At 33.7% G+C, this 16,336-nt stretch overlaps 1 protein-coding gene across 1 annotated transcript in view; it reads right to left on the reverse strand.

Annotated features, from left to right (window-relative positions):
• LOC117105149 (U3 small nucleolar ribonucleoprotein protein IMP3-like) overlaps nucleotides 1-16,336 on the reverse strand; it is a 45,386-nt gene extending 29,050 nt beyond the window's left edge. Inside the window, exons 1-2 of the mRNA XM_033246213.1 lie at nucleotides 16,171-16,336; nucleotides 10,690-10,797 (exon numbers count right to left, since the gene is read on the reverse strand). Of these exons, the coding sequence (XP_033102104.1) occupies nucleotides 10,690-10,797; nucleotides 16,171-16,304 (242 nt within the window). The 5' untranslated portion in view covers nucleotides 16,305-16,336. The remainder of the gene's footprint in view (nucleotides 1-10,689; nucleotides 10,798-16,170) is intronic.

Genomic DNA, 16,336 nt, shown 5'->3' on the forward strand with positions numbered 1-16,336 from the left:
AATTACCTATTGAAGTGATAAATGATAAATATCAGTCTATTAGAAAAGAAATTTGAATTGATTAAGGTTACAACTATTGTCATTTAGTATCCGTGCTAATTTCTGGTGAAAGGGTGTAATTAAATTTATTACCATTATTTACCAACTGCTATCTGTCTCACTCACTAAACTTTTGTCTAATCTGTATCCAATCACAATCAAGTACCGTAAATAACAAAGTGGCGCTCATGATTTTTGGAGGCATTAGTGCAGTTCATATTCCTTATAAGAGCTGCGTATTACAAATTATTAGACTGTTAAAATGGTACGTGTTGTTGTACATAGGCCAATCGGACTTGTTGCAACATCAGTAGGGCCTATTATTAATCCACAAAGAAGTAAGTTGCTTCATACCATGGAGGTATAAAAAAGAGTCCTGAGGATACAAACCATTTATCCAAAGTTTATTGTAGTAATTTCCAAAATTTACAATATTCATTTTGAAAAGAAGCCCCCTTCTCTTTACTTTTCAAAAGCAGCCTCGAAAAGAAGCCCACCCATCTTGAAAAGAAGCCCACCCGAAGTTCGCAAAAAAAGAAGCCCACGGCTTCTATTTGCAGTTTTTTACGGTACTCTAATAGTGCCAGACCAAAAAAAAAAAAACATTTTGGGTGAAGAGCTTATTATGCAGATACTTGATAACCGAGATTATGTGAGTGTGAGAACATACCGAATGACACTAAGCATAACTTAGTAAAGATTTAAAATGCGAACATGAAAAAATGAAACATAATGAAAACTTGAAGACATCTGCTCACTGAACGGTTCACTGCACACCTTAACACAGTAAATGAGTCAAAACGGGACCCAATTTTTTCACAAAATCGACTATATAATTTGAATGGTTTCATTTGGCAATCTGGGGCGATAGGATTATAAGACTAGATTTTTAAGCTTTATAATCATCTATATATTCTTACAATTAATGCAAAATTGAGTGATCATTTTTCTTTCAAAGTTGACTACCTCTTATGCTTTTGCATAGCATAGGAAAAAGGTTAAAATTAGAGTGTTTTTTGGTATACTTCCTGCTTCTTTTTATCATAACTCTGCAACGACAGGTCGCTAAACTTCGGGGTGAACGGTCAATTGTAGCTCATAAATTAAGCTTTCTTGCCATGTAAGTCCTATGCTGGTTGCTTAAATAACCATTGATCATTTTTTCTTTAAAATTTTGTATTCAGAACTGTTTTTACCCTGTCTATGAATGACGTCACGCGCTTAAGGCCAATAGCAGCTACAAATTTCAAGTTTTCTGCGGTTAGTGCGTTCATGCATAAGATGTAGGTCAAATTTACCTGAATACGCTTTGTCGAAAATAGGGGAAAAGTTTTCATTATGTGGTAAAAAAAGGCGGAGAATTTTAAGGAGGGCGAGAGCTTTTATTAATCCACTATTACTAACTAGGGGGCAGTGGGGTTACCTAGAGCCCAAAGAGGTTACCTAGTGCTAGTGCTCTTCAGGGTTAGTTACCTAGAGCCCCAGTGCCATCAAGCAGAAGACCCACATTGGAGATCTGAGGATGAAGCCTTTGGATGTTAAGGCATCCTTTGAATTTGGATGACTATTTTAATTGATTCTGAAGACGTAATCTGACTAATAATTAATTAAAATTAAAGAGACAGAATGTCATTAACTTTTATTCTGATACATTTGCGCAATAAAACTCTCTTCACAACAATATAAAATCTTTTTTAAACTACTGACAAACCTAAAATTCTGCAAATGAGCCCAATACGTCAGATACAAACAATTTACATACAGTATTCACAGTGATGATTTCCCCTAGCCCCCACATAATCCCTGCCACTGCTGCAATGCTTCATTCCATGCTACAAAAATGTGGACTATTTCCAACAAGAAAAAGAATTTCTTGTTGAGTGCTCTGTAATAGACCACCCATGTTTTAACTACAAACACTGGAGGGGAATTTTGTCTCCTGAATGGCTACTACAATCACAGGGTTAAAAGTACCCAATTGTTTATGGTACCTCCACCAATTGCTATGTTTACATTTCTGTTACACTTTCAGATTGCTTGTACCATGTACCAACGAAAACAAAACCTTTAAAATACACATTATCTTCACTATTATTCCAGTTGGATTAACATAAGAATTTTGGAGAAGTCTGAGGACAAAGAGAAGATTAAAGTTGAAACATAATTATATGGGAATAAAGTGGATGAAAAATAGCAAAATCATGACTGGATTAATCAGCATTTTATTTATTCAACTTGTATTATAAACAACGCATCAAAACAAGTTAAGCAGCCCAAATATATAGCGCATGGATCTAGTAATTTCTAAGCTTTAAGTAGCCAGACAAAGCTATTGATACATATTATTTATCAAACTGTGTTATACTTATATCAATTTATTTAATTAATTATCAAAAACTTACATAAGCTTAGGTGTTTAAATTTGGTAAATAAAGAAAGAAACCTGGGTTTTTGCAAGGAAACAATAATAATGCCTTAATAATAATAATAATAATAATAATAATAATAATAATAATAATAATAATGCTTTAATAATAACAATAATAATGCCTTGTTTTAATGCCTTGTTTTTTGCAAGGAAACAATAATAATGCCTTAATAATAACAATAATAATGCCTTGTTTAATTTCCTTGTGTTTGGAGACTAGTTACCTGTTACATTTGAATTTATGTATCATAAATTTTATCTATTAATGATAATTTAAATCTAATTTAATCTCATTTATTTTCTATAGCAATGTTTTGAACTTGCAATGAAATCTATGCTGTCATATTCTATTTTCTTAATGTTTAACAAGATACCATTTCAATCAATCAACTTTTGATTGACACAAATAGACTTAACATTAAACCAGACATCAGTTTCGATCCAGATACTGTTTACGAAATTGAAACATCTACACATTGTTTTTCACCAATCAGTAAATGTTTTGTATGAATTCTGACTTTTAGTAATGAGCTATTAATAAACTGAAGTGCTCTGGTTCCTAGTTCATTTTGCAAACACATTGATAAAAAATTAACATTAGAGACATGAAAGAAGCGAGTATTCCTTCAATTGTGTTTTCCAAGCGGCCTTTTTAATGATGAATAGCACCAGGGGTTTGGGTCACATTACTGACTAGACACCAAACAAATCTTTGTAAAAAGGTAGAATTTTGAAACAATAAATTTGCATATTATAGCTTCCTATTTACTTCCCATTGATTATACTTTTGATGGGGATTATTACAAGTAGCATAGCAAAAAAAATAAATAAAAGAATACTTTTTCAATCATTAAAAAATGTGTTAAGTGCATCTGAAGAGTTTTCATAATTCTTTTGTGTGTGGAATAAGTACTGTAACAGATAAACAAGGTATGGAAACAGACTTTAGTGGCAAGATTGATTGTACAACCTTAACCTGGAAAAGGATGTCATAAAACGTGACCTGACATTTGACCTATGGTCACAAAATTTCCTTTGTAGAACACCTGAAATACTATTGAATATTATCACAACAGAGCTCCCCTCATCCACACCTTCCAATCAAAAAATCTTGGGCAAGAATTTTTTTATTCCTTGTTTCGCGTACTTATTTTCTTAAAGATCATCGGAGCAGGGTGAAATAAAAATTAAAATAAAATTTTCTTATTTAGCAAATAGTTCTGCCAAAAACATCCAGACAGAGGAGAAAATAAAAATAAAAATATATTGGTGAATGTAAAATAGGATGGTTAAATGCTTCAAAAATTTATATAATTAGGAAGAAATATACATATCTTATCTTCGGAAATTTCAAAGCAGCGGAGGACGTAATAGAAATAAATAAAAACTTTTATTTTTTTCTGAAATTTTCCACTTTTTCGTGGTGGCGGGTGCGTTAATTTATTCAAAATCATCTTTATTTGCAGTCAGCGGGTTCGCTAAACAAGGTATGAAAAGTCTCGCCATATTAGAATTAATACTAAGTAGTACTTTACATATCAAAAATGCAAAATGCTCACTAAATTTCATTCAAGATGATGTTTACAATTTTATTTTTAATATTTTAGGAATTTCTCTTGGGATTTTCTGTTTAATAACATAATAATCTACTTTTATTTAGTGCATATTGCACAGTGTGTCAATTTACAATATATACTGTATACAGTATGAAGATGTGACAGTGAACATTGCTATAGTAGGTATCATTATAAGCAATCGTTCTTCTTGATTTGCCTCGCGCAAGTCCGCACACTGGTATGGAATACTTAGTGGTAATGAATATTCTTTGATGAAGGATACTGCACTACAGTGATGATATCAGTGCAGTCCACAGCTTTAGGGTGGAATGTTTATTGCTGTAATACTTTTTTTCCTATAAGTTTTTCATTACATGGGGTCCATCTATACAAAATAGGCCAATACCATCTGGAAACATTTATGTATCAAAAAAGTTTTTTTTAGGATGCTTGGGGAGTTGGTTTTTGTCTTTGGTAAAATTGAGCCAGAAACCCAAAATTAAAAAGTAGGCACCTAAATTTGTTATCCACAAAACACAGTTTAACTCCTCAGTGAGCAGCCCATGAAATTAGGAAAAAATTAGGTCGGCAAAAATTTGCCGACCTTAAATTCTCCGAGGTCGGCAGCCTCTGCAATTTTTTACTACCTAGGCCTATATAGTATAAACTACGATTTTTCTGAACACTTGACCTTACATCGTCATCTACAGATTGTGATTTTGTTAATTTCTCGATTAACTCAATATATTGCTGGTGAAAGAATGGTCGTACTTGTATTAATTTAATAGTGTAGTATAATACATATGTTTTACATAAAAAATCGCCGAATAAATTTCGTTTTAGCGTTCGTTTTATCGTTATCTTCGGCATGGGAAATATCACTTTCGTAAAAACTATGATCGTATCATCACAGTCTGCTTCAAAACTGTCCATGCATGTCCATGCGCATGCCCAGAATGATCTATCAGGGATTTTCCACACATGTACAGTTACTTGTCAGTAGTGAAGTCACGATGCGATCTTGATTGCGTTTAAACGGACGGTAGGATTAGGCCTACAATATGTTGAATTTTGTTGTTTTTAGATAATAAACAACATTTTAAATATGATAATAATACTGTAAAATGAAGACAAATAATAGATTTAGATAAGCATTACGATCTACGCGGCCCTCGTGGCTTCAATCGTGCGATGACGTTGTAGGCCTTGGCTGGCTAGCGTCATTCCTATGAAATGACTAGGCGAGAAAGACAAGACGATTGTACACAAATCGTACGTACTACATGCCTATTAAAAATAGTTATTGTACAAAGAAATCTGTTTTATGAACTACCAATTTCCTTGGTTTGACGACGTACATGAAATTTAGTGTCTGCTATAGCCTGTTTTTGACTTTCCACGCAGTTTTTGAAGCAAAGAAATCTAGGCCTATGTCGGCAAAAAATTGCCATCCTGTAGCAATTCTGGCTCGGCAATATGGTCGGCAATTGCCGATTGCAGACGTGAAATTTGTGGGCTGAGTGAGTCACAGCTGCAGTTAATTTGAATTGACATCCAATAGGCCTAACTAATAAAACAATCATATAAAACAACTTTTGAAGGAAATATTAAGTTAGAAGACTATTTACTTTCAACCGGGGCCCTCGCAAAAAAAGATGGTGCTCCTTAGTACGCATTTTTATTTTGTTATCAAGCACTTAAATCTTAGTGTTCCTTAAGTCATCATCATTCTGTTGGGTTACCCACATATGTTTCTAATAATCTTCAGTTTAATTTTCAATTTTAAGTTCCTTATCGGAAATCTTTGCCACCTTTTGCAATGAGTATCTAATCCCTAGACTAATGTTGTTAAATGTCCTGGAGACACAGTAAATGAACTTTGATGTTTCTCGCATGATTTAGGTCAGTGATTAGACTGCGGTATAAATATAAATATATAATATTGTATGAACTAGAGTGTCATATAAATGTTTATAAATCCATTTCATACATTATTGGAATAAAATTCCAATTTTATCATTTAATATTCATATTGTGATTATGAGAGTTTATATGATATACAGTGCAATGTATAGTACTTATAGATTATATGTTTTGTTGTTTTTAATGATTTTTTTATACACCATGATGTAATAAGGAAATCAGATTTCATTACTTCTTAATTTTCAAGACAATAGATTTTAATCTGCATCCAAGTTCAGCAAATCAATTACTTAATTGTATTTAATAGTGGTTTTCCCCCCATTTTACCCAGACAGCATTACTAAAGTCAGAATATCGAGGTACCGTTTTTTATTTCGTAAAACAACAATCAGGTTAAAAACCTGACACTTGTAAAGTTGACTGGCTACTATAGCTCCTCCAACAAATTATCAAAACGGATACACATTCATAATATTATTTTTCCATTCAAAATTATTATCTTGAGTTTACAAAATAATAATCTCTGTTGAAAAATTGATTTATAAATAAATGTTTCAACATTTCTAATATATTATTTGTATCGCTGATCCCAGGGTATAAGGCCAGAAAAAAGCTTTAGCTAGGGGCCCTTCGCCTCTTTGAATGTCACTATATCATTTTTATGTGTGATAACAGAAACTAAATCATGGTAAGGCTAGGCCTAGCAGTGTTAGGTAGGGTAATTTAACACACTATGTACTCTCACAGGCTCAAAGCCCCATTCCCAGCATAATTTCAGTTGTTAAGAAAAATCTGATTTTTATATATGTTATAAAGATTTATAAATATAATACGAAATTGCTAGTTTAACTGAATTCAGACATTCCTAGACATAAAAAAAAATGTAAAATAAGACTGAAATTTTGATAAATGCTGATGAAATTTTTATGTTTGATTTTGCGATAGGTCTCCGAAGAAATATAGTAGGGCCGGAAACATTACCCTACCCAACACTGCTAGGCCTAGCCTTACCATGATTTAGGTTCTGTTATCACACATAAAAAATGATATTTTCCGTTGCTAGTATTGACACTGGTGAAATATAATATTTCATAGGAATTATTTCAAATCTGTTAAAAAAAATGATTCTGACCGAGAGCTTTAGCTAGGGGCCCTTCGCCTCTTTGAATGTCACAGTGTGCAAGGGCTGGATAAAAACAGAAAGTGGAGAACATTGTCAATGTAACGTTTAGTTACAGACTTTCAATTTCCAAACTCATTGCATCAATTTAAAACTCTGGTTTTTTTTTATTGAGTAGAATTGTAGCCAAACTCAAATTTCCCTTAAAGTCATTAGAAAATGAAATTTATATTTTAAAAAATTGAAAATACAATCATGCTTAAATGCTTATTTGTTGTCACGGTATAAAAAAAAAAAGAAAAATAATATCAACCACTAAAGTCTTTTAGTGTGAGTTATTCTAGACAATGCAAACATATGCTCTGGTCCCCCTGGAATCAACATCCACATAAACTGCTTGCTCCAAGTTGCTTCCACTCTACGTAAGCTACTATACCTCAAGGGGTTATGTTTTGACAACCAGTAGGGTTCGCAGGGGTACAAATAGACTATGTGAATATTGATATTAATATGTGGGTATTAACATAGTCTACTTCCTATTTGGACCATATAAAACGCTGAATTCATGGGAAACAAATACAGATATGGATGAAGTTACAACTCACAAGTACCACCAAAATGTTCAGGAAAAATCAAACATGTTTTTAGTTTTTAAGTTTTAAAAAAAAAGGGAAAAAAAGAGAACACTGTTTTGATGTTTATTTCTAAAGCTCAGACTAAAATATACTAAAAATTGTTCTATTTCTGAGTTCAGTCAGCTAAACTGGTGGTAGCCACAGTGTGTGTGCTGAACTGTGTCCAGACCTCTTGCTACCCAGTTCAATTTCCTTTTTCTTCTCTCCTTGTGTTCTAGCTGGACAGCTGAAATGTCAGTTTTAATAGTGCATTGGATAATATGTTCAATCTGTTGGTCCCGCGTGCAAAATGGCCCATGTAAACGCAGTACACTCTTCGGAAAAGAATAAGGGATTGTCTCCCTGTGTACTACCCAATTAATCACCAGAAGGACCCTACTGGAAATAAGTCTTCTTCTGACTTATGTGGGTTGTCCTTGGTGTTTACACCGAATAAATCCAATCCACTGCATAAAAATTAGAACAAGAAAAAAAATTAAATGTACTGTAAAACATGATTTCACACTACCATGGACTTTTTAAAAGTTTATCCACTTCAATAAAATTGTATACAAAATGGATGTTTTCATAAAATCAAAATAATTCTGTCGTCATCAAAAAAAGCGATCCAAACAATACATTATATCAAAGATCGTATAAACACAAGATAGCATTCTCCGCAATTTCTGCATGCAAATTCAGTAATAATGCAGTGTAAGGCGCCCTCTTGCAAAAGTGATTACTTTTCAACTTTGACCACCGCTTTGACCAAAGCCTTTATTCGTATCAATTAGAAGCGTTAATTTACAATGCACGATCTTTAAAACAATAAGGAACAAAAACGTACTTGCTAATAAACTTTGGCGTGATGCAAACACCTTCCATGGCAACAACTAGGGCCCCCTCTCCCAAAAGTGGTTACATTTCTGCCAAAGTGACGCTTCCATTTTGTTACGCGTAAATAGCGGAGAACACTATCTTGTGTTTATATAATCTTTCATTATATTAATTAATAACCACTGCCCTCTACCAACAACTACAAAATGATTAAACAGAACTATTTTCTTGTTTTGCATGTTTTTGAAAGACGCAACATCCCTGATTAATTCAGGACAATAGAAGTTGGATGGACCTGTCCACCAATGGGTAAAGCCCACACAATTACCATAGCATGAGCAATCATATTCATTCAACTGATTTCATATTCTATATACCTGATCAAATGAAGCGAAAACACAATACCCCAGATGATGATGACTACCTAACCAAACACACAATATTCATAATTTTTCTCAACTACTAGACTATTTTTTTCTATCTAAAATTAGCAATGAATACACAACACAAGCAAAACTTATTTTCATAATTTTGATACATTAGAATAGAGAGTAACACGCAGATTTGTATCAAATTTTTGTTTAATAAAAACAAGCAAATACAACTTTTAGTGATTATATTTTACAATTTGTACACTTTACTAAATATTATAGCAATCAGTTATTTAGTTCTACAAAAATAAAATCAACGGCAATGAAACACATTCATTAATTTGCTATTTGTACACAGGCTCCAAGGCTGTACATGAAAAGAATAATTATAAGAAACCTTAACCAGAATAAACATCTAGATAAATACAAAAGATCAAATTACGTTAAAATTATTTTACGTCTACACATCCTTCATCTTTTAAAAACAATAAAAATGAATGTAACACACAGTGAGGATTTACGGTTCATGGGCAACATTCCAGTGTAAATGACAAGGTAAATATAATCAACAGTTTGTAGTTAATCACACAAATATCTACGCATGACAACCTTTATTCTCAGATATTTATGACAACTATTTTCGTAGACAACAATAATAATATTTTGTGTCGTAATTTCAAATTTCTGTTTTTGACTTGATGCAATAAGTAAAGAATGTATTGGATAATTGGTTCCACATCACAAGCTAATAACAATTGCCAAAAAACAAATTATTGCCTTTCTTCGCAATGACGGTAACAGTTGCAACCATGAATTGGGTACAAAATTTCCTCAAGTAAACATTTTCCTAAAATTCATTGGTTTCTTTCAATCAAAAATATTTTGGCAACTTTTCATTATAAGTTTATATGAGCTCTAGTATTGATATCATGATAAATCACCTCAACTTGCAAATCAAGTAACAAAAATATATATTTACCTATTTTATACAAAGACAAAATCTACTGAACCACTGCCATTTAATTTCATATGAAAGTTAATTTTGCTTGTGCAACTGTCTGTAGCTTTAAATCATGGCTGTATCTGTTTAATACCTCCATGTTTAACTATACTCAGTTTTCAAATTATTGTTGATGATTGCAGGGTATGCTTTTTTTAAACAGTAGCTGATTTCTCATATTATTCTTCATCTATAATAAAATCAGATATTCCAGGTTTGTTTTAATATTAGGTGTAAACAACATATCCATTTACACTTGTTTTTTTTAGTTTTTAATCAGTTGTATTGATAGTTTTCATTATTTATATCAGGTATATGGCGTTATCTTTACATTCCCATAATATTAGTCAAAACATAGTAACAGAAACCCCTACCATCTTTAATACTGTGGGAAACTTATTTTTTTATAAAGAAAAAATCAACAATGTAATAAGAAACTATATTTGAGGATTAAAGCTATCACTGGACTCAGGGCCACAGTTGTAGGCTAGGATGTTGTGTAGCCCTGTCACAAAACAACAGCAAAATATATAATTATAAATAAAAAAGGGGATTCAGACAAATTAGAAATTTCAAAATCAAAAAAACTAGAAATTTAAGCAGATTGAAGCCTGATGACAAGAGAAAGAATGTGACTGTGTCTGTCAATCAAAACAAGATTGAACCCTTAATCATTTCATTTGGCACAGGTAAGACCAGGGGTGGCACCAGGATTTGCCTGTGCTTTTAATCAAATTGAAATAAAACATTTCCACACTTGAATTAGGTTAATTTATATATGAATTTAAATGTTGTACATACAATTTCTCCAAAAGCTGTGAGGTACATTCAGTTCGAAAAAGATCCTTGACATCAAGTTGCCTGATTTTCTTTGTAAGTTCCCGAACATGCCGACTCAATTTATTGTACCTAAACAAAATTAGAAAAAAAGAGAATAAAGTGGTGTAAAAGCAGTGCTTGGAGGTTTTTGGTAGCTCACTGTGAACATCAAAGTTTGGGTGCAGCCCTCGGTGTTAAATCAAAAATTCACTTTGGCCCACCAACCGATTTGTATGCCCACCCCTAAGTAACACCGATGATACCCAGTTGAGATAAATGCATTGGTTGCAAGCCAGCTTGCTTTAAGGGGGGTTCTGGGCGTGGGGTCCAGGGGCCCGCCAAAGGGCCCCGGTGGGGTCAAGGGGAAAAGCCCCTGTGGGGGGTCGGGGGCCCCGAAGCCAGAGCATTTATACGATTTTAAAAGCATCTACATGTCATTTAAATGCATGTTCATGTATATTTAAATACTTCTTACACAATTTTAAAAATAAGATAAGAAGAATACTTTTTTCCAATACAGGGTTTAGAACGTAAATATTTATTGTGAAACAAACTTTTTTTTATCAAAAAGCAATGCTTAACACTTTAATGATACTATGTAATGTTATCTCTAAAAATATAACTGGGATAAAATTAGCAATACCCACTAGGTGACTGTACTAAACACAGACCTTGCACATTATGAGATCGCTAAATACCAATACTAAAATATGGAGGTACCGTATGTAAAAGGTCTTTGCTTAAAAGAGAAATATTGCAAATAATATCTTATTTATTGCAGAAATGAAGAAACAATAGGAACTGACAGCCCTACATTTTACTTTTTTACTAAAAAAAAGTTCCAATGGAAATACATATAATTAGGGCAAGGAAAAATGTTATTATATTTACAAGTTACAGAACCATTTATGTAAATATACTTGCACAGTAATACTGAAAATAAACAGACATAATTATAATGCTACAAATGTAAAAAAAACTTAGCACAGTGAAAATAAACAATAATTTAAGAGCTGTCTCAGTTTAAATGAGATATATTGATAAAAAATAATAAATATACTATTATGCTACAATATCAATATGTACATGTTAAAGCAAAAGTTTATGCAAAAAAAAATTGCACAGTGAAAATAAACAATGATTTAAGAGCTGTCTTGGTTTATTTATGATTTAAGAGCTGTCCCGGCAAAATTTCACTAAAAATGACTTTTTTTAGAAAATATGCATTTGCATTACTCCAATTATTATAAATCATGGAAAAATATTGGCATGAATTTTAGTTTTACGCAAAAGAATAAAAAAAATGAGAAATACAGACTATTTCTCATAAAATATTACCATTTTCTCGACGAATTCATCGTTACTAGGCAAATTCAGAGGTTGTAGATCGCATCCACTGGAATACTCTCGCTTTTATGTATACTTTATACAGTCAATAAAGTGCGCCCTCTCTAATGAGATTACTTTTTGTACTTCGAATCTCGCACAATGCGGTCGTTCGGTTAGGCTGAGGTATGTTTGTTTAAGTGTCAAAATCTCAGTCAGAATCAGTTTTTTAACAAATATGAAATAATTCCTATGAAATATTATATTTCACAAGTGTCAATACTAGCAACGGAAAATATCATGTCGGCCGTTTTTATGTGTGATAACAGAACCTAAAATCGAGGTAAGGCTAGGCCTAGCCAGCAGGCGTGGGATAGGCTAATGTTTTCGGCGCCTACGATATTTCTTCTCACGACCTATCGCAAAATCAACATGAAAAATTCATCCGCATTTATTTTTTGTGTGGAACACAAAAAATCAAATTTCAGTCTTATTTTACATTTTTTTCATTCTTAGGAATGTCTAAATTCAGTTAAACTAGCAATTCCGTATTACATTTATAAATCTTTATAACGTTATAAAAAAATTAGATTTTTCTTAAAAATTGAAATTTTGCCGGGAATGGGGCTTTAAATGGGAAATATTGAGAAAAAATAATAAATATACTATTATGCTACAATATCAATATGTACATGTTAAATCACCAGTTTATGTAAAAAAACTTTGCAAAGTGAAAATAAACAATGATTTAAGAGCTGTCTTGGTTTAAATGAGAAATATTGAGAAAATATAATAAATATACTATTATGTTACAAAGCACCAGTTTACGCAAAAAACATTGCAGTAAAAAATTGTACATGTTAAAGCACCAGTTTATGCAAAAACAATAATTGCTGCGAAGCAGCCAATTCATATTCTTGACAGCAATTTGACATCTGAAAGGTCATTGTTTGTCAAAAAACAAGGGCCTAAGACGACTGAAAAGCGGAGTTTCCTTCTTTCGTTCTGCCGGGTAAAATCAATTACTTTAGGCGGCGTTTGCAGACTAACCAACTCGTACCAATGTCCGCATGTCGCGCTAGCCTTATCCTACTCTAGGCCTAGACTAGCTAGGATGGTATTATAGGCCTAGCCTTGAAGGGATGAAGGTGCCAATGAAAAACAACATCGCTCCTTGATAGCTAATATTGTCTATTTAACATCACAATAATTCATTATTAAACCTGTAGTTGTTTTTTGAATTGTACTCCAGAAATCTCAGCCGATACCTTGCACAACTCGTTAACGTCTCGTATCTATTGTCGTGACGTCATGGCTCGCTGGCTCACACTTGTGATGTCTCGCACTTGTGATCAAATAACACGCTGGCTCGCACTTTGGCAACATTTGGAAACAGATCTTCATCGCAAGCTTCAATAGCTTCTGCACATGAGCTTGGAACATCTGCAATTTGCACAATAAACAAATAGCTTATTTAATCAATGGAAGCTTCTATCCTACCGTGATACTAGCCTAGGCCTAGATCCCAGTAGAGCAGTACTTTAGGCTATTATAAAACAGTCCGAGACTCATCAAGAGGGCATGTTTACTGATCAAGTATTTTTTCTTTAACATGATAATATCAATAATACAACTGAACCGAAAAAGTACACCCGTCCCACCGCCAGGCAGTATCATGAGCATGTGGTGAAAACAAGGGTGAATTTTCTAACTTATACCTTAATTTTATGATTTCTTCGTTGTTGGCCTTGAAGCAAAAAAACCGGTTATCCTTTCTCGGCGCTTCATCCTAGGCTATTTTTGACGTGTCGCATGTCCTCGATCCCAGAGAAATGAAAAATGTTGAGCGCCCAAACTTTTGTGATGACGTTGTGCCAAAGTAAATAAACTCCGGAGCACGCGATTGGTCAAATAACCTAGGCAACAAACCTCTCATTACTATTCATTTTGAAGTCTTGCTGGTTACGTCATTCAGCTGGCTGCAGCTTTGTTTTGATTTCTACGATCAGACTACGATTGATAGCGACAAATAAACAGTGCCAAAAATGCTCCCATTTTGTAATAAATTGCACTATTTTGGAAACGGGGGATCGTTTTCTGGCTAAAGAGTTTTGCTGGCAAAAGGGGGATTCGCTGAAAAAGGGGGGTTCGCCCGAACCCCTAAAAAACCCCCCTGGCTACGGGCCTGGTAACAGAAGTTGCATGATTATCACTATCCTCAAAAAACCGTGCATATTGCTACTTGTTTTGAAACCCTTCGTTTTAAAATGTATGTAATTAATAAAAACAAACTGTTTACTTATAACTACTTCTCCTGTATTTTGAAACATTTCTGCAAAAGATGATTTTGCGCTGTTTATCAACAGCGACTTTCGTGATGACTCACACAGTGGCGGATCCAGGGGGGTTCAAACAAACCCCCCCTCTGTGAAACGTAACAAAATACTACTGGGTCCTGGCTTACAAAAGGCATGCTAACCTACCTAGGCATAGGTTGGCAGATATAGGTTGGGTGACAAAATAGGCTTAGCGCAACTAGCATTCAATTAAATACAATTAAAAACAGTTTTGGCTCGACGTCATAATAATTTATGTACGGAAGTGTTTTTCAGGGCTATCAGTCCATCGATCTATGGAAGTATCCAACTACATAATAATGTAGAAATATAGAATACATACCAAGTTGGAGGTAGCTAGAGGCTTGAGATTTAACAGGAAATAAACCCAATTGACGCGAGTCGATGGCCGGTCGAAGGGCCTCGAAAAATTTTGAGCTTAGATGCTCTCTGGTGCACTCTGAATAAATCTCTATTTCTGAAATTATACCTTAAAAATGTGTAGCTATAACAGGCAGGAACGATAGAATTTTCAACGATCTAGACCTGATAAAATATAGAATTCCGAAGGTTTCTAGTATTTCGATAAAAAGTTTGGGTTTAATCAAACAAAGCTTGAGATTATTGGAAAACCGTGAGATTTTAGAGAAGTGGCTTGAGAGCTTGAAGTGAAAGCGTGAGGTTCACGCCAGATATGCGAGACTTGGTAGGTATGATATAGGCCTAATAATATATTGACTATATCTTTGATTTATTTTCTATGGTATAGGTCTAAGAATGAGATAAAATCACCTGACTTTTTTTTGAGAGGGGTAAAATCTTCAATTTTGAAGAAATTAAAGGTCATTAAAAGACAGCTCAGAAGTCGGGAAAGCTCATTTCAGGCCATCTAGGAATCAAAATTTTTCCCGGGAGAGGACCCCTGACCCCCTATTATTTTTGGGTTTATGGGAAAATGAAACCCCCTCTTTCAAATCCTGGATCTGCCCCTGACACAGGTCAAACAACAGCTGCTTCGCATCAAGAACATGCCGTTGATCTCAGATAACTCCATGGGAATGTGGAGTTAACGTCATAGATCATCGCAGTTTACTGATCCATTATTCAGAGTTACTAACGCCATTTACACGGCCAGTTAACACCAATATCATCACATAAATATACATGAATATTATCAAACATTGCATGTTTTTTGTCACAAGGAGTGATTTTTCAGCATGCATTTCTATTTTTTTTCTTTAGGTAAATGTGTGCCTAACTTGTAAATTATTGTAGCTACTGTATATACATACGGGCAATTTTTTTTTTTTAAACTAGGTTGACAATTGCTAATATCACACACGGTACGTAACAGTCAGGCATATCGAGGATCTACGATCAATCACCTGCCTTGTAAAGTAGCACACACACACATCAACAATGTACAACATTATAACACAAGTAATCTAGTTTACGAAATTTTTAATTTATGAATACACCTTGGCTGTGGTAAATTAGACGTCTTACTCATTTGACTGCACTAGTTAGGCCAGTCAATATTTATAAAATTATTACTGTAATAACAGGATGTGATTTAATGGCAACCTTTCTACTCTAGTCTACCCATTCAAACAACTCTATTCTATGGATATTTATTCCGACATGCCATAGTTCTTTAAGACATGTGTGACATGTGCCCGCCAAGCGAGTAGTAAACCATTCGAAACCGGACAACCACCAGCTCACGTCCATGTGTGCCCGCCAAGCGAGTGGAGTGCCTATGTAAGGAAGTCTTTCATGTGTATAATCCATATTTACTCACTTTGTGTAATCCTCTCGCTTTTGTATATGGTACTTGCGTAGTATTTTTACTTCATGGAGGTTGTTGTCAACTTCCCATGATATAAAATCGACTTTTTTGAGAAGTTTTTTCTCGTGGAACTTTAACTCTCTCATTGTTTACAAAATTATTATATTCACCTTTGACC

The sequence above is a fragment of the Anneissia japonica genome, unplaced genomic scaffold, assembly GCF_011630105.1.
Source record: "Anneissia japonica isolate Jap-2015-1 unplaced genomic scaffold, ASM1163010v1 scaffold287852_len814684_cov197, whole genome shotgun sequence".
Lineage (NCBI taxonomy): Eukaryota > Metazoa > Echinodermata > Crinoidea > Comatulida > Comatulidae > Anneissia > Anneissia japonica.